Consider the following 23,262-nt stretch of genomic DNA (forward strand, 5'->3'; position numbering starts at 1 on the left):
GAAGATAGCCCTATTTGGTAAAAGACCAAGTCCATATTATGGTAAGAACAGCTCAAATAAGCAAAGAGAAACAACAGTCCATCATTACTTTAAGACAAGAAGGTCAGTCAATAAGGAACATTTCAAGAACTTTGAAAATTTCTTCAAGTGCAGTCGCAAAAACCATCAAGCGCTATAATGAAACTGTCTCTCATGAGGACCGCCACAGGAATGGAAGACCCAGAGTTACCTCTGCTGCAGAGGATAAGTTCATTAGAGTTACCAGCCTCAGAAATTGTAGCCCACATAAATGCATCACAGAGTTCAAGTAACAGATATCTCAACATCAACTGTTCAGAGGAGACTGTGTGAGTCAGGCCTTCATGGTCGAATTGCTGCAAAAAAACACTACTAAAGGACACCAATAAGAAGAAGAGACTTGCTTGGGCCAAGAAACACGAGCAATGGACATTAGACTGGTGGAAATGTGTCCTTTGGTCTGGAGTCCAAATAGGAGATTTTTGATTCAAACCGCCGTGTCTTTGTGAGACGCGGTGTGGGTGAACGGATGACCTCTGCATGTGTATTTCCCACTGTAAAGCATGGAGGAGGTGGTGTTATGGTGTTTTGCTGGTGACACTGTCTGTGATTTATTTACAATTCAAGGCACACTTAACCAGCATGCTACCACAGCATTCAGCAGCGATACGCCATCCCATCTGGTTTGGGCTTAGTGGGAATATCATTTGTTTTTCCAACAGGACAATGACCAAACACATCTCCAGGCTGTGTAAGAAGGAGAGTGATGGAGTGCTGCATCAGATGACCTGGCCTCCACAATCCCCCTACCTCAACCCAATTGAGATGGTTTGGGTTGAGTCGGATGGCAGAGTGAAGGAAAAGCAGCCAACAAGTGCTCAGCATATGTGGGAACTCCTTCAAGACTGTTGGAAAAGCATTCCAGGTGAAGTTGGTTGAGAGAATGCCAAGAGTGTGCAAAGCTATCATCAAGGCAAAGGGTGGCTATTTGAAGAATCTCAAATATAAAATATATTTTGATTTGTTTAACACTTTTTAGGTTACTACATGATTACATATGTGTTATTTCATAGTTTTGATGTCTTCACTATTATTCTACAATGTAGAAAATAGTAAAAATAAAGAAAAACCCTTGAATGAGTAGGTGTCCAAACTTTTGACTGGTACTGTATATAAAAATGTGCTTAACAAGTCACATAATAAGTTGCATGGACTCACTGTGTGCAATAATAGTTTAACATGATTTTTGAATGACTACCTCATCTCTGTACCCAACACATACAAATATCTGTAAGGTCGTCAGTCGAGCAGTACATTTCAAACAGATTCAACCACAAAGACAAGAGAGGTTTTCCAATGCCTCGCAAAGAAGGGCACCTATTAGTAGATTGGTAACAAATGCAGACATTGAATATCCCTAGCAGCCTAAAGTTAACCTTTTTCTTTCTGGTTTTATTTAAAGCTACAATATGTAACTTCTTGGGTGCCTGACCAAATTCACATAGAAATGTGGTATAGATCTGTCACTCATTGAAAGCAAGTCTAAGAAGCGGTAGATCTGTTGTATGTGTGCTATTTTTATGCTTCCCGTTCTTAAAGTTTTGTTTTTGAGTCCTTTACTTTCAGTTTTGTACACTAGTTTCAAACAGAAAATACTATATTTTTGGTACAATTGATTCTCTACACTGAGCGCTTGTTTTATCACCTACACTGAAATTAGGCGAACTATTAGAATTTTAGCAACCAGGAAATGGCGGAGCGATTCCTGCATATTGCACCTTTAAGTTAAACCACTTACCTCAGGCCGTTATAGCCTATAATCTAATTAGGCCACAACACGGAAAACAATATATTTTGTGCGGGGGGGAAACAAAAAAAGTTATGTTTGGGATTTTTCTTAATGTTAAGGATCACAATTTTGTTATAAACGTTTATACGTTTGCCTTCGGAAAGTATTCAGACCCCTTGACTTTTTCCACATTTTGTAATATTACAGCCTTATTCTAAAGTGGATTCAATAAAACTGTTTCCTTAGCAATCTACACACAATACCCTATAATGGCAAAGCGAATACAGGTTTTTAGAAATGTTTGCAAATTTATTAAACATAAAACACAGAAATACCTTATTTACGTAAGTATTCACACCCTTTGCTATGATACTCGAAATTGAGCTCAGGTGCATCTTGTTTCCATTGATCATCCTTGAGATGTTTCTACACCTTGATTGGAGTCCACGTGTGGTAAATTCAATTGATTGAACATGATTTGGAAAGGCACACACCTGTCTATATAAAGGTCCCACAGTTGACAGTGCATGTCAGAGCAAAAACCAAGCCATGAGGTCGAAGGAATTGTCCGTAGAGCTCGGAGACAGGATTGTGTTGAGGCACAGATCTGGGGAAGGGTACCAAAACATCTCTACAGCATTGAAGGTCCCCAAGAACACAGTGGCCTCCATCATTCTTAAATGGAAGAAGTTTGGAACCACGAAGACTCTTCCTAGACCTGGCCACCCAGCCAAACGGAGCTATCGGGTGAGAAGGGCCTTGGTCAGGGAGGTGACCAAGAACCCGATGGTCACTCTGACAGCTCTAGTGTTCCTCTGTGGAGATGGGAGAACCTTCCAGAAGGACAACCATCTCTGCAGCACTCCACCAATTAGGCATTTATGGTAGAGTGGCCAGACGGAAGCCACTCCTCAGTAAATGGCACATGACAGCCCGAGTTCGCCAAAAGGCACCTAAAGACTCTCAGACCATGAGAAACAAGATTCTCTGGTCTGATGAAACCAAGATGAATGCCAAGCGTCACGTCTGGAGGAAACCTGGCACCACCCCTACGGTGAAGCATGGTGGTGGCAGCATCATGCTGTGGGGATGTTTTTCAGCGGCAGGGACTGGGAGACTAGCCAGGATCGAGGCAAAGATGAACAGAGCAAAGTACAGAGAGATCCTTGATGAAAACCTACTCCAGAGCACTCAGGACCTCAGACTGGGGCAAAGGTTCACCTTCCAACAGGACAACGGCCCTAAGCACACAGCCAAGACAACGCAGGAGTGGCTTCGGGACAAGTCTCTGAATGTCCTTGAGTGGCCCAGCCAGAGCCCGGACTTGAACCCGATCAAACATCTCTGGAGAGACCTGAAAATAGCTGTGCAGCGACACTCCCCATCCAACCTGACAGAGCTTGAGAGGATCTGCAGAGAAGAATGGGAGAAGCTCCCCAAATACAGGTGTGCCAAGCTTGTAGCTTCATACCCAAGAAGACTAGGCTGTAAACGCTGCAAAGGGTGCTTCAACAAAGTACTGAGTAAAGGGTCTGAATACTTATGTAAATATATTTCAGTTTTGTAATTTTTATAAATTAGCAAAACATTCTAAAAAACAATTTTTGCTTTGTCATCATTGTGTGTAGATTGAGGGGGGGGAAAAACAATTTAATCAATTTTAGAATAAGGCTGTAACCTAACAAAATGTGGAAAAATCAAGGGCCCTGAATACTTTCCGAAGGCAGTGTATATATAAAACAAGGAAATAGAACAGAAGTGTCTAGGGCGTAAGGTGTAGGGGTGGATTGGGCGAGGTTTAACCTCGTCCCCAGGCTCGAATTGCTGGCGCATAGAGCCTGGTAACAGTGTGGGACTGTTTGGAATTGAGGGGGTGTGGATTTACTGAATTACATGCTAATTAGGATGGGGGGTATACCGTATATCTGGGTATTTGGAAATAGCCACGGGATGGTTTTTCAATACTATCAAAACCGTTGAAACTATTTCAATACATTTTTATATTTGTAGCTATACTGAACAAAAATATGAACGCAACATGTAAAATGTTGGTCCCATGTTTCATGAGTTGAAATAAAAGACCCCAGAAATGTTACATACACACAAAATGCTTATTTCTCAAATCTTGTGCACAAACTTGTTTACATCCCTGTTAGTGAGCATTACTCCTTTGCCAAGATAATCCATCCACCTGACAGGTGTGGCATATCAAGAAGCTGATTAAGCAGCATGATCATTACACAGGTGCTGGGGACAATAAAAAGCCACTCTAAAAAGTGCAGTTTTGTCACACAACACATTGCCACAGATGTCTCAAGTTTTGAGGGAGCGTGCAATTGGCATGCTGACTGCAGGAAAGTCCACCAGAGCTGTTGACAGATAATTCTATGTTCATTTCTCTACCATAAAGTCGTTTTAGAGAATTTGGCACTGGAGACCAGCCATCCGGACAGCTGATGAAACTGAGGAGTATTTCTGTCTGTAATAAAGCCCTTTGTGGGAAAAACTCATTCCGATTGGCTGGGCCTGGCTCTCCAGTGGGTGGGCATGGCTCCCAAGTGGGTGGGCTTATGCCCTCCCAGGCCCACCCATGGCTGTGCCACGTCATGTGAAATCCATAGATTAGGGCCTACTAAATGTATTTCAATTGACTGATTTCCTCAGTAAAGTCGTTGAAATTGTTGCATGTTGCGTTTATATTTTTGTTCAGTATACTTTAAGTAAATACTTGCAGTACGTTAAGATATAAAGCATATCGCGTTCTTAATTTCACCTTATGAAGCTTACTGTAGTTCTCCAGAACGGTTGAGCCAGTCACGTGTTTGTAAATAGCACAACGGGAGAAAGCAGGATCAGGTGAGTACAGCTATGTATTGACAGGGGTCGTGTTTTATATCGAAAGTCAGTTGATTTATTTTCTTCAATAATAGATTGATCCGGAACATTCAACTATAGTTTTCCTTCACAGAAAATACATTAGTGCAACACATTCAGCAAAAAATAGCTAATTGTTATCAGCGGTAGCAATACAAGTAAATGAGCTTACAATGAAAAAGGTATATTTTGCCTCCATGGAAATGTGTTATTACTTGTACAAATGTTGTTAGCATTCTAGTAATAGACACCCAACGGGATGTTGTGTTTTTTGGCGCCCCCTTGTGTACTAAGCCGGTAATACCGTAAATCCTGGGATGAGAGAAGGATGGTATGACGATATGAAAATATTACGCCCAAACCTAATCAATTCAAATTCTGAGCGAATCACATGACTATGACGTGTGGCTCTAAATCGAGGCAATAGTTGTATTAGATGTGACTTTGAAAAATTGCAAAATCGCCAATCAAAAATAAATGTTCTATCACATTAGCCATATTATTTTTGGGAAGCCCAATTGATTCTGATTTGAGGCATATAACGTTTATATGTAAAAAACATTTCTAAGATGCGTACTTTCAGATTTTCCGAACTCACTTCTTTGTTTAAATAACTTCTGCTTGAAGTCCACAATGTTGGGGGGAGGTTCTAAGGGTTATGCTAGATGGTGATGGACAGAGCTCCTGCCATAAGCTTCCATTCAACTTGATTTAAGTTCAGTTCCGAGGCGCTGTGAAACCAGATGGTTTGACAGAGAGAGCCGGCTGGTGGATGAGACTAGACCTCTCTGAGCAGGTCAATCTCCCCCAGTAACATACCTCTACTATAGGTACTTCAATAGGCCTGCTATACCTCTCTGAGCAGGTCTTGTTCCAGGTTGTGTCGGGCCAGCAGCATCTTCCTCTTGTACTGGCGACACTGCAGCTCATAGTACTGCCTCTGTCTCCTCAGCAGCCCCGCCTCCTCCTCCGCCTGCAGCTGCTGCAGACACTCCTTCTGACGCACCAGCCATTCCTGCTTCTCCCGCTTAGGGGTCGACTGGTTCTCATTCAGTTCCTAGTAGAAACACAGGGGGACGGGTTAGAGGGTGACACCGGCCACTCATTACAACACATGGGGAAGGGTTAAAGGTAAGGGATGTGACAAATGGCTCATAACATTCCACATCAATGCAGAGTAATGGTCCTATTACGTATGTATGAATGCTAGGGCCGGGGAATGAAGTTGTGTGCCGCAGTCATATACCCTTGAAAGCGCCTCGGCTACGGCATGTTTGTCTATCTGTGAGGACACACTATGGCTTTTTAAAATGCCGACAAAACCTTCTCTGGAGATAGTTTTGAAGCACCACTGAACGGGCATTTTACTTGTCTGTAAAGGAATGCTGCTTCTGAAGCGAAACTAACGTCCATCACTAGGCGATCAGAACGGTCAATCAAATCATCTCGAGCTGCCTGCATCTTCCATAGCAAGCTAGCGAGGGATGGAGAGAGAGGGGAGGGGCACAGTATAGGGATGGAGAGAGAGGGGAGGGGCACAGTATAGGGATGGAGAGAGAGGGGAGGGGCACAGTATAGGGATGGAGAGAGAGGGGAGGGGCACAGTATAGGGATGGAGAGAGAGGGGAGGGGCACAGTATAGGGATGGAGAGAGAGGGGAGGGGCACAGTATAGGGATGGAGAGAGGGGGAGGGGCACAGTATAGGGATGGAGAGAGAGGGGAGGGGCACAGTATAGGGATGGAGAGAGAGGGGAGGGGCACAGTATAGGGATGAGAGAGAGGGGAGGGGCACAGTATAGGGATGGAGAGAGAGGGGAGGGGCACAGTATAGGGATGGAGAGAGAGGGGAGGGGCACAGTATAGGGATGGAGAGAGAGGGGAGGGGCACAGTATAGGGATAGAGAGAGAGGGGAGGGGCACAGTATAGGGATGAGAGAGGGGAGGGGCACAGTATAGGGATGGAGAGAGAGGGGAGGGGCACAGTATAGGGATGGAGAGAGAGGGGAGGGGCACAGTATAGGGATGGAGAGAGAGGGGAGGGGCACAGTATAGGGATGGAGAGAGAGGGGAGGGGCACAGTATAGGGATGGAGAGAGAGGGGAGGGGCAGAGTATAGGGATGGAGAGAGAGGGGAGGGGCAGAGTATAGGGATGGAGAGAGAGGGGAGGGGCAGAGTATAGGGATGGAGAGAGAGGGGAGGGGCACAGTATAGGGATGAGAGAGAGGGGAGGGGCACAGTATAGGGATGGAGAGAGAGGGGAGGGGCACAGTATAGGGATGAGAGAGAGGGGAGGGGCACAGTATAGGGATGGAGAGAGAGGGGAGGGGCACAGTATAGGGATGGAGAGAGGGGGAGGGGCACAGTATAGGGATGGAGAGAGAGGGGAGGGGCACAGTATAGGGATGGAGAGAGAGGGGAGGGGCACAGTATAGGGATGAGAGAGAGGGGAGGGGCACAGTATAGGGATGAGAGAGAGGGGAGGGGCACAGTATAGGGATGGAGAGAGAGGGGAGGGGCACAGTATAGGGATGGAGAGAGAGGGGAGGGGCACAGTATAGGGATGAGAGAGGGGAGGGGCACAGTATAGGGATGGAGAGAGAGGGGAGGGGCACAGTATAGGGATGGAGAGAGAGGGGAGGGGCACAGTATAGGGATGGAGAGAGAGGGGAGGGGCACAGTATAGGGATGGAGAGAGAGGGGAGGGGCACAGTATAGGGATGGAGAGAGGGGAGGGGCAGAGTATAGGGATGGAGAGAGGGGGGAGGGGCACAGTATAGGGATGGAGAGAGGGGGGAGGGGCACAGTATAGGCAGGTCGGCCACCAGACAGACGGAGTCAGAACCGTACACTAGGCCTATCTACCGGCAATCAAAATCTGTATCTCGCAATGGAATGCTGTATTTCGCCATTTCATGCAGTAAAAAAACTTCAGGAAAGCAGGGCCTATCATCAATGAATAGACTAGGGGAACAGACTGAACACACACTGGCATCATTAGTGAAGAGAAAGAGCAGATTAGCCAGGTGCACTGTAATAAAATATTTGTGGGGGATAAAAAACCAAAACATGGATTTCCCCTTAGGGATTTTTTTCCTAACGTTAAGGATCCCAATTTCGTTTAAACGTTCACAACCCTAGTTAAAGGCTGCCAACAGCCACCCTTGTTTCTCCCTCTTAGGGGTTGAATGGTTGTCATTCAGTTCCTAGTAGAAACAACACATTGGGAATGGTTAGAGCAGGGATCATCAACTAGATTCAGCCAGGGGCCAATTTTTTCTTGAGCGGATGGTCGGGGGGCCGGAACATAATTACAAATAATTTGTAGACTGCAAATTAACTGCAATAAGCCCAAACAGATACAATGTTTGATTAAAACATAATAATTTCAAACCTTGCTTACATTTGTATACGATGACTTGTTTCTCTATTATGCGTGGGACTACTTCGGAACAGATTTTTAAAAACAAAAAAATAACCTGGAGCTGATTTCCTGGTGTTTTTACAGTCTTATGTGCAACAAGAAAAAAAAACATATTTTTTTCTTTATCTTCTCAGAAAAAGTGCAGCCCGCCAGTTGGGGAACCCTGGGTTAGAGGGTGACACCAGCCAATCAATACAACACAGGGGGAAGGGTTAGAGAGTGACAAGCCAATCAATACAACACAGGGGGAAGGGTTAGAGAGTGACACCAGCCAATCAATACAACACAGGGGGAAGGGTTAGAGGGTGACAAGCCAATCAATACAACACAGGGGGAAGGGTTAGAGAGTGACACCAGCCAATCAATACAACACAGGGGGAAGGGTTAGAGAGTGACATCAGCCAATCAATACAACACAGGGGGAAGGGTTAGAGGGTGACACCAGCCAATCAATACAACACAGGGGGAAGGGTTAGAGAGTGACACCAGCCAATCAATACAACACAGGGGGAAGGGTTAGAGGGTGACAAGCCAATCAATACAACACAGGGGGAAGGGTTAGAGGGTGACAAGCCAATCAATACAACACAGGGGGAAGGGTTAGAGAGTGACACCAGCCAATCAATACAACACAGGGGGAAGGGTTAGAGGGTGACAAGCCAATCAATACAACACAGGGGGAAGGGTTAGAGAGTGACACCAGCCAATCAATACAACACAAGGGGAAGGGTTAGAGGGTGACAAGCCAATCAATACAACACAGGGGGAAGGGTTAGAGGGTGACACCAGCCAATCAATACAACAGGGGGAAGAGTTAGAGGGTGACACCAGCCAATCAATACAACCAGACGACTACCTTGTGTGGTTGGAATAAGGTAGTCGTGTGGTTGGAATAAGGTAGTCGTGTGGTTGGAATAAGGTAGTCGTGTGATTATAATAAGGTTGTCCTTTGGCTGGAATAAGGTAGTCGTGTGGTTGGAATAAGGTAGTCGTGTGATTATAATAAGGTTGTCCTTTGGTTGGAATAAGGTAGTCGTGTGGTTGGAATAAGGTAGTCGTGTGGTTGGAATAAGGTAGTCGTGTGATTATAATAAGGTTGTCCTTTGGTTGGAATAAGGTAGTCGTGTGGTTGGAATAAGGTAGTCGTGTGGTTGGAATAAGGTAGTCGTGTGGTTGGAATAAGGTAGTCGTGTGATTATAATAAGGTTGTCCTTTGGTTGGAATAAGGTAGTCGTGTGGTTGGAATAAGGTAGTCGTGTGGTTGGAATAAGGTAGTCATTTGGTTGGAATAAGGTAGTCGTGTGGTTGGAATAAGGTTGTACCTCTTTGAGCTGGTCCTTGCGCTGGCGGTACTGGCGTTTCTGAGACTCCAGTAGACTGGTCAGCTCTTTCTTCTGCTGGCTCAGGATATGCTGCTGGAACTTCTTCTCCTCAGCTAGGGCTGCCTTGGTCTGGAGAGAGAGAGGGAGGGATGAAGGGAGAAAACTAACATTTTGTTCCTCTTTCCAAAGTCCTTCTTCCCTATTTCTTGCCCGGTTTGACCCCCTCTCCTCCGAAGCTCAGGATCTCCACCCCTCCATACCTCCTCCTTTCCTCCAGTACCACCATCCCTCACCTCCTTCTCCAGGATGGCCTGGTGTTTCTTGCCCAGTTTGTCCCCCTCTCCTCCGAAGCTGTTCCTCTGGTTCTCCAGCTCTTTGTCTAGTCTCAGCTGGTGCTCGTCCATCTCAGCCTTCAGCTTGTTCTCCAGGCCCATCAACTGTTTCTGGTGCTGCCTCCTCATCCTCTTATAGCCGGACATCTGCTCCCTCAGCGCTGAGCCCTGCTCGTGTTCCTGGATCTGACGAGTCACCTGGAGAGACAGAGAGGGAAGAGAGAATGGGGAGGAGAGAGGGAAGAGGGAGAGAGGGGGAAGAGAGAGAGAGAGAGGGAAGAGAGAGAGAGGGAAGAGAGAGAGAGAGGGAAGAGAGAGAGAGAGGGAAGAGGGAGTGGGGAGGAGAGAGGGAAGAGAGAGAGGGAAGAGGGAGTGGGGAGGAGAGAGGGAAGAGAGAGAGAGGGGGAAGAGAGAGAGAGAGGGAAGAGAGAGAGAGGGGGAAGAGGGAGTGGGGAGGGAAGAGAGAGAGAGGGGGAAGAGGGAGTGGGGAGGGAAGAGGGAGTGGGGAGGAGAGAGGGAAGAGAGAGAGAGAGGGAAGAGAGAGAGAGGGAAGAGAGAGAGGGAAGAGGGAGTGGGGAGGAGAGAGGGAAGAGAGAGAGAGGGGGAAGAGAGAGAGAGAGGGAAGAGAGAGAGAGGGGGAAGAGGGAGTGGGGAGGGAAGAGAGAGAGAGGGGGAAGAGGGAGTGGGGAGGGAAGAGGGAGTGGGGAGGAGAGAGGGAAGAGAGAGAGAGAGGGAAGAGAGAGAGAGAGGGAAGAGAGAGAGAGAGGGAAGAGAGAGAGAGGGAAGAGAGAGGGAAGAGGGAGTGGGGAGGAGAGAGGGAAGAGAGAGAGAGGGAAGAGGGAGTGGGGAGGAGAGAGGGAAGAGAGAGAAGAGGGAGTGGGGAGGAGAGAGGGAAGAGAGAGAGAGAGAGGGGGAAGAGAGAGAGAGGGGGAAGAGAGAGAGGGGGAAGCGAGAGAGAGAGGGAAGAGAGAGAGAGAGGGAAGAGAGAGAGAGAGGGAAGAGAGAGAGAGGGAAGAGAGAGAGCGGGAAGAGAGAGAGAGAGGGAAGAGAGAGAGAGGGAAGAGAGAGAGAGGGAAGAGAGAGGGAAGAGGGAGTGGGGAGGAGAGAGGGAAGAGGGAGTGGGGAGGAGAGAGGGAAGAGAGAGAGAGGGAAGAGGGAGTGGGGAGGAGAGAGGGAAGAGAGAGAAGAGGGAGTGGGGAGGAGAGAGGGAAGAGAGAGAGGGGAGGAGAGAGGGAAGAGAGAGAAGAGGGAGTGGGGAGGAGAGAGGGAAGAGAGAGAGAGGGGGAAGAGAGAGAGAGGGGGAAGAGAGAGAGGGGGAAGCGAGAGAGAGAGGGAAGAGAGAGAGAGGGAAGAGAGAGAGAGGGAAGAGAGAGAGCGGGAAGAGGGAGTGGGGAGGAGAGAGAGAGAATGTGTCTCAATAGTATCTGAAATCTGAGTTTTCGATTGAGCCTGCCTGGAGAAACAGATGGGTGGTGTCAATCAGACCTAGGTTCAAATAGTATCTGAAATCTTTGAGCGTTTGATTGAGTCTGTCTGGAGAGACAGATGGGCGGGGTTTCCAGTTGTGGGACTGTTCCATTGGATCGCAGGCAAACTCAATCAAGCTCGGGCAAAGTAATTGTAAGAAAACAAACAGGCGTTCATAGTAGTATGAGAGAAGGGTTAGGGGGTTGTGTTAGCAGTCGTATCAGAGAAAGAGAGGATTGGGGGTTAGCGTTTGCGGTCATGTCAGAGAGAGTGGTTAGCGGTTGTGCTAGTGGTTGGGTCAGAGAGTGGTTAGCGGTTGTGCTAGTGGTTGGGTCAGAGAGAGTGGTTAGGGGTTGTGCTAGTGGTTGGGTCAGAGAGAGGGGTTTGGGGTTGTGCTAGTGGTTGGGTCAGAGAGAGTGGTTAGGGGATGTGCTAGTGGTTGGGTCAGAGTGAGGGGTTTGGGGATGTGCTAGTGGTTGGGTCAGAGAGAGTGGTTTGGGGTTGTGCTAGTGGTTGGGTCAGAGAGAGGGGTTTGGGGATGTGCTCACCAGGGAGGCCGTGCGGATGGTGGCGAAGTGGTCCCGGTTGCGGTAGTAGGCCCTGCGGCGGGCGGCTGACGAGGGCTGCTGCTGGTCCATCTCTGGCTGGTATGGGTCATCATAGATATTATCCTGACCCTGGGGGAGGGGGACAAGGAGAGAGAGAGACAATTCAGAAGGAGAGGGAAGTTTAATTAATGTCCACAAACACAGACAATTGCACAAACCTGACATATTTACCACATACACACACACACCACCATCTTCTCTCTCTAACGCACACGCCACACACACCTCTCTCAGACTTACAGTAGGGCGGTGTATAATGGAGGAGTTTGAGGTGACTGTGTGCTCTCCCTCGGTCATCATGGCCATCTCGTTGCTGTCGTCGGAGCCGTCTGCCAGGCTGTTAACCGAGGAGCTCTGGGAGCTGGCGGAGATGGACATACTGGGCACAGACTGGGAACTCTCCATGCTGCCCACAGTGCCCGTACGCAGCAGGTACTGCTCCACCTCCTGGGTGAGAGGAAAGAGAGAGAGACGTTATACACAGGCAGGCAGGGAGAGAGAGACACATAGGCAGAGACATGCAGAGACAGGCAGGCAGAGACAGAACGTTAACATAAGATACATTGCCTTGAAAAAGGTATTCACACCCCTAGACTTTTCCCAAATGTTGTTGTGTTACAGCCTGCATTTAAAATGGATTACATTGAGATTTTGTCACTGGCCTACACACAATACCCCATAATGTCAAAGTGAAATTGTTTAGACATTTTTACAAATTGATTAAAAATGAAAAGCTGAAATGTCATGAGTCAATAAGTATTCAACCCCTTTGTTATGGCGGGCCTAAATCAATTCAGGAGTACAAATGTGCTTAACAAGTCATATAAGTTGCATGGATTCACTCTGTGTGCAATAATAGTGTTTAACATTATTTTTCAATGACTACCTCATCTCTGTATACACATACAATTACTGAGGCCCCTCAGTTGAGCAGTGAATTTCAAACACAGATTCAACCACAAAGACCAAGGAGGTTTTCCAAAGCTTTGCAAAGAAGGGCACCTATTGATGGGTAAAAAACAAAAAAAAGCTGACATTGAATATCCCTTTGAGCATGGTGAAGTTATTAATTACACTTCGGATGGTGTATCAAGACACCCTGTCACTACAAAGATACAGGCATCTTTCCTAACTCAGTTGCCGGAGAGGAAGGAAACCACTCAGGGATTTCTCCATAAGGCCAATGGTGACTTTAAAACAGTTAGAATTTCATGGCTGTGTTAGGAGAAAACTGAGGATGGATCACCAACATTGTAGTTACTCCACAATACTAACCTAAATGACAGAGTGAAAAGAAGAAAGCCTGTACAGAATAAAATATTCCAAGACATACATCCTGTTTGCAATAAGGCACTAAAGTAAAACTGCAAAAAATGTGGCAAAGATATTAACTTTGTCCTGAATACAATGTGTTATGTTTGGGACAAATCCAACACATCACTGAGTACCACTCTTCATATTTTCAAGCATGGTGGTGGCTGCATCGTGTTATAGGTATGCTTGTCATCGGCAAAGACTAGGGAGTTTTTTAGAATACAAAGAAACGGAATAGAGCTAAGCACAGGCAAAATCCTAGAGGAAAACCTGGTTCAGTCTGCTTTCCAACAGACACTGGGAGACAAACTCACCTTTCAGCAGAACAATAACCTAAAACACAAGGCCAAATATACACTGGAGTTGCTTACCAAAAATACATTGAATGTTCCCGAGTAGCCTAGTTAGTTATTACGTAAATAGGCTTGAAAATCGATGGCAAGACTTCAAAATGGCTGTCTAGCAACAATCAACAACCAACTTGACAGAGCATGAAGAATTGTTTAAAATAATAAAATGTGCAAATAAGTATAGAACCCAGGTGTGCAAAGCTCTTAAGAGACTTACCCAGAAAGACTCACAGCTGTAATCGCTGCCAAATGTGATTCTAATGTGTATCGACTCAGGGTGTGAATACTTATGTAAATGAGATATTTCTGTATTTTATTTTCAATAAATCTGCTAACATTTCTAAAAACATGTTTTCACTTTGTCATTATGGGGTATTGTGTGTGGGCGGCGCACAATTGGCCCAGCGTCGTCCGGGTTTGGCCGGTGTAGGCCGTCATTGTAAATAAGAATTTGTTCTTAACTGACTTGCCTAGTTAAATAAAGGTCAAATAAAATGTAAATAAAAGAGGAGAAAATATATATTTTATCCATTTTGAATTCAGGTTGTAACACAACAAAATGTGGAATAAGTCAAGTGGTATGAATCCTTTCTGAAGGCACTGTAAGTGATCGACCCAGATCTGCCCTAACAAGCCCCATACCACCTCCTCCCCACCCTACAACCAGAGGAGGTCCATTATGGGCCTTACTAACCCCTACCTCCTCCTCCTCTCCTCCCTCTGGGGTGGGTCCGTTGTGAGCTTCGTGGAAGAGGATCTTCTTCATCTTCCTGTACTGCAGGTTGTCCAGCTCCCGCACTGCGTCCTTGGTCCTCGCTATGAGGTCCATCACCGCCGTCAGGGGACGCTCACGACACAGAAACCGGTGCTACAGACGGTGGAAGGAGGGGAAGAAGGGGGGGGGGGAGTGCTAAGAGTTAGAGAGAGAAATAGAGGAAGACAGGAGGAACGAGGAAGAGGTGTGTGTGTTGCACTCTTACATTGAGCAACACATCAGAGATGGGCCTGTCCTGTGGAATCTTCTGCAGACAGGAGTCCACAAAGTTACGGAAATAATCAGACCTGCGGCGAGAGAGAGAGAGAAGAGAGTTCAGTCAGAGAGAACACAGAGAAAGAGAAAAAATGAGTTAAGCAAGAGAGAGGGTTAGGTGAATGACAGACTGATAAGTGAGTGGAGAGATGTGCATGAAGGAGATAAAAGAAAAAGACAGACAAGGAGAGATTGTGCATGATAAGAGGGGGAGAGAGAAAGAGGGAGACAGCGAGTGATGCTCACCAGTGATTGGACGCTAGGATGGGGCTCTCGTTCTGGGCGATGTGGTATAAGGCACTCATTGCATTCATATTGAACAGAGGAGGCTTCCTCTCCGCTAAAGAGAGACAAGGGGGGGAGAGAGAGAGAGAGGGGGTAGAAAAAGAAGAAGAGGAGAGAGAGATCAAGCGAGAGAAGGAAAGGGAGATAGAGAGAGGGAGAAAGTGACCAAGCGATAGAGAGAGAGAAGGGAGAGAGGACATGTTAGCTAACAACCAAAGCAGCTTAGCGCCGAGTCTCTTAAATCCCAGTAAAAATGTCGGGACAAACACACACAAAACAAAATCCCTAACCACTCCCAGGGGTTAGGTCAGACCACTCAGACAGGGGTCACACTGAGGGCCTGGGGTCAATGTTCACTGTGAAACTACATTGATATATTTCAGAAGTTAAAACTCTCTCTTTCTTTCTTTTTTGTAATTTAGCAGACGCTCTTATCCAGAGCGACTTACAGTTAGTGAGTGCATATTTATTTTTTATATACTGGTCCCCCGTGGGAATCGAACCCACAAACCTGGCGTTGCCAAACGCCATGCTCTACCAACTGAGCTACACGGGACTACATGTAGTGTCAAAGGGCGCCATTCCCTCTCTACAGTACCATGGAGACTGAATAGTTTGTTGCCATGGCGATGCCTACCCAGCTCTATACAGGTGATGCCCAGAGACCAGACGTCCACCTTGCCGTCGTACTGACCCTCGTCCATCGCTAGGATCACCTCCGGAGCCATCCTGGAAAAAGAGTGAACCATCCCTTTAAAAATCAGCCACTGGTTAAAAAGAGTGAACCATCCCTTTAAAAATCAGCCACTGGTTAAAAAGAGTGAACCATCCCTTGTGTGTAGGGCAGGGGGTGGGGGAGGATTTGTAGATTCACGGGAGAGGACCAGCAGTACTTTGGCCCTCAAGAAATTGAACAGTCCACAGTTCTAGCTCCTCACCAGTAGGGGGTTCCTACAAAGGAGTTGGCGGGGGCAACAATGGAGGCAGAGCCAAAGTCTCCCAGCTTCACCTGGCCAGGCTCTGTCAGGAGGATGTTCCCTGCCTTCACGTCCCTGAGAGGAGAGGAGCAATGTTAACACAACGTGACAAAAACAATGTTGACAATGTTAACAAAATGTTGACAACGGTAACACAATGTTAACGTTGACAGTGCAGACATAACCATGTTGAACATAATAATTTAACGCAGGGGTGGGCAAACATTTTGGCTCAAGGGCCACATCGGGATTTCGGAATACAACGGAGGGCCGCACAGATTTTTTGGGGACCGATTTGTTTGTCAAAATCAATTTGCGGGCCAGAAAAGGGGCAGTTATTTGAAAATATATATATACACACACTACCAGACAAAAGTTTTAGAACACCTACTCATTCAAGGGTTTTTCTCTGCAATCCAGTCACCTGGAATGTATTTCAATTAACAGGTGTGCCTTCTTAAAAGTTAATTTGTGGAATTTCTCTCCTTCTTAATGCGTTTGAGCCAATCAGTTGTGTTGTGTCAAGGTAGGGGGGGGGGCGGGGGTATACAGAAGATAGCCCTATTTGGTAAAAGACCAAGTCCATATTATGGCAAGAACAGCTCAGATAAGCAAAGAGAAACGACAGTCCATCATTACTTTAAGACATGGTCAGTCAATCCAGAAAGTGTCAAGAACTTTCTTCAAGTGCAGTCGCAAAAACCATCAAACGCTATGATGAAACTGGCTCTCATGAGGACCGCCACACAAATGGAAGACCCAGAGTTACCTCTGCTGCAGAGGATAAGTTCATTCGAGTAACCAGCCTCAGAAATTGCAGCCCACATAAATGCTTCACAGAGTTCAAGTAACAGACACATCTCAACATCAACTGTTCAATGGAGACTGTGTGAATCAGGCCTTCATGGTCAAATTGTTGCAAAGAAACCACTACTAAATGACACCAATAATAAGAAGAGACTTGCTTGGGCCAAGAAACACGAGCAATGGACATTAGACCGGTGGAAATGTGTCCTTTGGTCCAAATTGGAGATTTTTGGTTCCAACCGTCGTGTCTTTGTGAGACGCGGTTTGTGTGAACGGATGATCTCTGCATGTGTAGTTCCCACCGTAAAGCATGGAGGTGTTGGTGTTATGGTGTGGGGGTGCTTTTCTGGTGACACTGTCTGTGATTTATTTAGAATTCAAGGCACACTTAACCTGCATGGCTACCACAGCATTCTGCAGCGATACGCCATCCCATCTGGTTTGGGCATAGGAGGGGACTATCATTTGTTTTTCAACAGGACAATGACCCAACACACCTCCAGGCTGTGTAAGGGCTATTTTACAAAGAAAGAGAGTGATTGAGTGCTGCATCAGATGACCTGGCCTCCACAATCCCCCGACATCAACCCAATTGAGATGGTTTGGGATGAGTCGGACCGCAGTGAAGGAAAAGCAGCCAACAAGTGCTCAGCATAAGTGGGAACTCCTTCAAGACTGTTGGAAAAGTATTCCAGGTGAAGCTGGTTGAGAGAATGCCAAGAGGGTGCAAAGCTGTCATCAAGGCAAAGGGTGGCTATTTGAAGAACCTCAAATATAAAATATATTTTGATTTGTTTAACACTTATTTGGTTACTACATGATTCCATATGTGTTATGTCATAGTTTTGATGTCTTCACAATTATTCTACAATGTAGAAAATAGTAAAAAATTGAGAAAATCCCTTGAATGAGTAGGTGTTCTAAAACTTTTGATGGTTAGTGTAGGTCCATTATAATTTCTGCACACTTTCTATACAACTGTAGACGTTCAATAGTGGCCTGGAGTGTTTTCTTAACCCATGATCATTTTCTTAACCCATGATCATTTCCACCCCCTAACAAATGCATACAGTGAGGGAAAAAAGTATTTGATCCCCTGCTGATTTTGTACGTTTGCCCACTGACAAAGAAATTATCCGTCTATAATTTTAATGGTAGGTTTATTTGAACAGTGAGAGACAGAATAACAACAACACAATCCAGAAAAATGCATGCCAAAAATTTTATAAATTGATTTGCATTTTAATGAGGGAAATAAGTATTTGACCCCCTCTCAATCAGAAAGATTTCTGGCTCCCAGGTGTCTTTTATACAGGTAACGAGCTGAGATTAGGAGCACACTCTTAAAGGGAGTGCTCCTAATCTCAGCTTGTTACCTGTATAAAAGACACCTGTCCACAGAAGCAATCAATCAATCAGATTCCAAACTCTCCACCATGGCCAAGACCAAAGAGCTCTCCAAGGATGTCAGGGACAAGATTGTAGACCTACACAAGGCTGGAATGGGCTACAAGGCCATCGCCAAGCAGCTTGGTGAGAAGGTGACAACAGTTGGTGCGATTATTCGCAAATGGAAGAAACACAAAAGAACTGTCAATCTCCCTCTGCCTGGGGCTCCATGCAAGATCTCACCTCGTGGAGTTGCAATGATCATGAGAACGGTGAGGAATCAGCCCAGAACTACACAGGAGGATCTTGTCAATGATCTCAAGGCAGCTGGGTCCATAGTCACCAAGAAAACAATTGGTAACACACTACGCTGTGAAGGACTGAAATCCTGCAGCGCCCACAAGGTCCCCCTGCTCAAGAAAGCACATATACAGGGCCGTCTGAAGTATGCCAATGAACATCTGAATGATTCAGAGGAGAACTGGGTGACAGTGTTGTGGTCAGATGAGACCAAAATCGAGCTCTTTGGCATCAATAATAATAATAATAATATGCCATTTAGCATCAACTCAACTCGCTGTGTTTGGAGGAGGAGGAATGCTGATGACCCCAAGAACACCATCCCCACCGTCAAACATGGAGGTGGAAACATTATGCTTTGGGGGTGTTTTTCTGCTAAGGAGACAGGACAACTTCACTGCATCAAAGGGACGATGGACGGGCCATGTACCGTCAAATCTTGGGTGAGAACCTCCTTCCCTCAGCCAGGGCATTGAAAATGGGTCGTGGATGGGTATTCCAGCATGACAATGACCCAAAACACACAGCCAAGGCAACAAAGGAGTGGCTCAAGAAGAAGCACATTAAGGTCCTGGAGTGGCCTAGCCAGTCTCCAGACCTTAATCCCATAGAAAATCTGTGGAGGGAGCTGAAGGTTCGAGTTGCCAAACGTCAGCCTCGAAACCTTAATGACTTGGAGAAGATCTGCAAAGAGGAGTGGAACAAAATCCCTCCTGAGATGTGTGCAAACCTGGTGGCCAACTACAAGAAACGTCTGACCTCTGTGATTGCCAACAAGGGTTTTGGCACCAAGTACTAAGTCATGTTTTGCAGAGGGGTCAAATACTTATTTCCCTCATTAAAATGCAAATCAATTTATAACATTTTTGACATGCATTTTTCTGGATTTTTTTGTTGTTATTCTGTCACTCACTGTTCAAATAAACCTACCATTAAAATTATAGACTGATCATGTCTTTGTCAGTGGGCAAACGTACAAAATCAGCAGGGGATCAAATACTTTTTTTCCTCACTGTATATAACACTGATTTAACCCTTAACCAGGAAAGATCCTTAAGGCTAGAAACCTCTTTTGCGAGGGTGACATACCCTATATAGCATTTATAGAAGAGGCCAGGACCCGGTTTCCCAAAAGCATCTTAAGGCTAAGTTCATCGTTAGAACCTTCATAGGAGCATCGTTAAATCGGCAAGCGATCGTTATTAACGTTGTACTTGAAAACGCTCGTAATCTAACGCCTACCTCAGACCACTCGTTGAACAGCTAATTGTGTCATTACATGCTTTTTTGCACTCCCGAATCACTTAATACTCTGCTAAAACAGAATCATGGTTTATCCGTCTCTCTGTGACCGCGAAAACTTCAGAACAATGTTGACTACAAATACAAAGTTGCCAATATCTTTGCAATTGATTCAAACAAGCAACATATAAAAATATGCTTCAAATTAAAACCGAGATGACTGCACAAAAATATAAACAGTAAGCTATAGGCCTTTTTTTCAATCATATTGAAATACATTTCAATCATATTGAAATACATTTAATGTTCAATCAATTTAGTTTTATTTTTCTACTTGTAGGCTACTGTCTATAACTTGTCTCAATATATTGCATGATGTGCCAAATCTGTGATTTATTGAATTTTTTTATTGGGTAAGCATTAGAATAAGCTGCCTCAATATTTGCAGCCGTAGGTGGTAATATCTCTCTCTCTCTGAAGGCACTTAACCCTAATTGCTCCTGTAAGTCGCTCTGGATAAGAGCGTCTGCTAAATGACAAAAAAATAAAAAATAAATAAAATAAATTGCGTCAGTATTGTGAAATAATTAGAATGTTAGGGAAATATTTGAATGGAGAAAGCTAGCTGATCCGAGAGCAGCGCTCCTTTTCTTTCGATCCTATCAGTGATGACAGATGCTCCAACAACGCACTTGTAGTGGTGTTTTGTTACATCTTCGGCCGTTGTAGGAAAGATGCAAGGTTAAAACACTCGTAAGCCTAAGTTCCATCGCTATCGGGAAAATGGGCACAGGCTATTAAGGCCACAATGGAATATTTATCCAAACAATGGAATGATTATTGAAACGGCACTGAGTAAAATCCCTGAGACGTTACTGAGATATTGTAGAACCAATGATGAGAGACTAAAAGACATAGCAGTGAAAACAGAACTGGAATTGAACGGCCAGAATTGCTCTAAGACACTGCACAGTGACAGCGTATTGACAACAGAGTAGCATGGACCAAGAGGTTGTAGTAGATGTAAAAAAATAAAACGTTTCTGCTAAATGGCATATATTTTTATAATATTACCTGTGGATCATGTTGTGGGAGTGAAGATAGGCCAAGCCGAGCAGTGCACCATGGGTAATTGCAGCTATTTCTACCTCCTGTAGTGGCTTCTTGTGAACTACAGAGAGAGATAGAGAAAAATAAAGAGAGAGAGAGAGAGTCTAGTTATATACAGAGCTTCAAAAACATGCTAAATGCCCTTAAACATGTGACTAAAAATAATCCCCGCAGTTGTTTCACTGGTGTACTAACCTTCTAGAAGATCGGAGGCTGAGCCTAAACAGTACTCCATCACCAGCTGAGGGAGAGAGGGGGGGACGGATTATTAGTACAGGCTCGCAAATAGTGTACTGGGGGCACACACTGCTAATACTGACCCATGCCGTGTGCTCTCTGAGGTAGCATCCTCTGTACTCGATGGTGTTGGGATGACGGAGCTTCTGGAGGAACTTCACCTCCTTGATGATATCCTGCCATTTCTGGGGAGAACGAGAGAGAGCAGGGGTTAATACTAAACACCAGGCCACAGGGAATCATGAAAATAGACAAAAAGTAGATTGTTTAGGCACAAGTCTAAGCCATTCTTGAATAGCCTATGTAAGGGTTCTCTGACTCTGGTCCCAAGTCTTAAGTGTGTGTGTGTGTGTGTGTGTGTGCGCGCATTGGCTCACCTCGTTGGACTGCTTGCCAGTGTAGGACATCTTCTTGATGGCCACCACCTCGTTGCTGCGCACATCCCGGGCCTGTCGGACACAGCATCGAGAAGGACAGTCACGCACAAACACTCCATTCAAACCTTAAAATACTGAAAACAATAACAAGAGGTTCTGGCTCATACAAACTCTCAAAACACCTTGTCACACACTTTGATAAGGAAAGCAAACACACAAACTTTCTTAATCAAAACACCCCTCCCCCCCAATATAAGGATCCCTTACGAAGTAGACCGCCCCGAAGCTGCCATGGCCGATCTCTCTGAGGTCAGCGAAAAGCTTCTCGGGGTCATCTCTGTAGAAGAGCTCAGCCACATCCGGGTCCTTTAGATTGCCCGCCCGCACACTCGAGGGCATAGCCAGGGCCTGGTGGACAGAGGGAGAAAATTAGGAGGGAAAGAGAGAGGAGACAAGGGAGATAGAGGGAGAGGAAACAGAGAGAGAGAAAGGGTGTGGAGAGGAGAGGGTGTGGAGAAATAGATGGGATAGAGAGAAAGGGTGTGGAGAAGAGAGGGTGTGGAGAAATAGATGGGATAGAGAAGAAGAGAGAATGGTGGGAAAATAAAGTGAGAGGGACAGAACAGAGAGTGGAAGACAAAATGAGTGAGACAAGGTAAAGAGAGAGTCGGGGAATAGAGGTAGAGAGAGAAAGAGGAGTAAAGAAGGGTATAGAAATAGAAAGGTAGAGAACAAGTGCGGAGAGAGGAGAGAATCCGAAAGAGAGGGAGGTTAGTTCTCACAAAGTGCACTTAATAACAAACCCATATTAAAAATGTATAACTCGTCTCAACCTCGGCAGAGAGCGCTAGCGTACATATCATGGTGATGGATACACAAACTTTCACTACAGCTCGCATGGCATGTGCACACACACGATATAAAACACAGTCCCTCTGTCTAAGTGTAAATCAAAGTGCTGTGAGAGAGCAGACATGATTTACTCATAACAACTTAAAAAGGTGCTACACATAGGATTGTATTTTTATTTATAGATGCACATAATATATCTGCAGTGATTGTGGAATGATAGTGTTTCACAGTATTACTTACACGCCAGTGTTGTGATTGGCTGGGATACTCGCCTATTGATTTCTCCCGCCGGAGCGGCATCTGTTGTCAAACTGGGAAAGCTGTTCTGACTTTGTGGCTGTGTTATCTAGTGGAAATCGCTCTAATTTCCTGGTTGATCAAATTCTACACTGTTTGCTCAATTTCAGTTTATGTGAAAAAAACAAACAATGAATAGTTTAGGGAATCATTGTACCATCTAAATCGTTGTGAAATATATTTTCAATACCAGAAAATATTGTTTTTACAGCTGTTTGAAGCTGGTGGACCAAAACCGAAAGTAAAAGGCTCAAGCCTAGATAACACAGCCACAAAGTCAGAACAGCTTTCCCATTTTGACAACAGATGCTGCTCGGGCGTGAGAAATCATTAGGCGAATAGCACAGCCAATCACAACACTGACGGGTAAGTAATACTGTGAAACACTATCATTCCACTATTACTGCAGATATATTATGGAAATTCTGAAATAACAATAAAAACCCTATGTGTAGCACCTTTAATAGATGTTGGCTACCCATCAACACGGACTGATCCTTTTCAATCAAACATAGTTGAACTCAAATTAATTAACAAACACATTTAGCATCTCCTTGCTTGCACACATAGCCTACAAGCCACTGATGCAGACCTTTGGAACATCGATATTTTCTAATAAATGTATTTAATTATAGCCTACACCTTCACAATAAATCCATTATTTATTTTAGACAGGTCTAAAGAAACATGATATGAAGAAAATATAGTCTATTTCAGAAGAACAGAATAGCATACTCTGAGTTATCCTTATGTTAGGTCCTGATCTGGCTATGCCAAATGGCTGTGGGCTACACTAGTTCATTTAGCAGATAAGATTTGCTTAGAATTCCGTGGCATTATTTTATAGTATGAAGAATACAAT

The 23,262-nt window shown here is 45.2% G+C and overlaps 1 protein-coding gene across 1 annotated transcript in view; it reads right to left on the reverse strand.

Moving 5' to 3' along the window:
• LOC311104435 (serine/threonine-protein kinase TAO2-like) overlaps positions 1 to 23,262 on the reverse strand; it is a 40,070-nt gene that overhangs the window by 8,262 nt on the left and 8,546 nt on the right. Inside the window, exons 2-16 of the mRNA XM_084146272.1 lie at positions 21,519 to 21,659; positions 21,252 to 21,323; positions 20,958 to 21,059; positions 20,833 to 20,878; positions 20,602 to 20,698; positions 15,751 to 15,864; positions 15,450 to 15,541; positions 14,774 to 14,867; positions 14,478 to 14,559; positions 14,198 to 14,365; positions 12,074 to 12,280; positions 11,774 to 11,902; positions 9,720 to 9,956; positions 9,427 to 9,555; positions 5,535 to 5,738 (exon numbers count right to left, since the gene is read on the reverse strand). Coding sequence (XP_084002398.1) covers positions 5,535 to 5,738; positions 9,427 to 9,555; positions 9,720 to 9,956; positions 11,774 to 11,902; positions 12,074 to 12,280; positions 14,198 to 14,365; positions 14,478 to 14,559; positions 14,774 to 14,867; positions 15,450 to 15,541; positions 15,751 to 15,864; positions 20,602 to 20,698; positions 20,833 to 20,878; positions 20,958 to 21,059; positions 21,252 to 21,323; positions 21,519 to 21,650 — 1,905 coding nt within the window. The 5' untranslated portion in view covers positions 21,651 to 21,659. The remainder of the gene's footprint in view (positions 1 to 5,534; positions 5,739 to 9,426; positions 9,556 to 9,719; positions 9,957 to 11,773; positions 11,903 to 12,073; positions 12,281 to 14,197; positions 14,366 to 14,477; positions 14,560 to 14,773; positions 14,868 to 15,449; positions 15,542 to 15,750; positions 15,865 to 20,601; positions 20,699 to 20,832; positions 20,879 to 20,957; positions 21,060 to 21,251; positions 21,324 to 21,518; positions 21,660 to 23,262) is intronic.

Source organism: Coregonus lavaretus (assembly GCF_964263955.1).
Source record: "Coregonus lavaretus genome assembly, chromosome: 28".
Classification (NCBI taxonomy): domain Eukaryota; kingdom Metazoa; phylum Chordata; class Actinopteri; order Salmoniformes; family Salmonidae; genus Coregonus; species Coregonus lavaretus.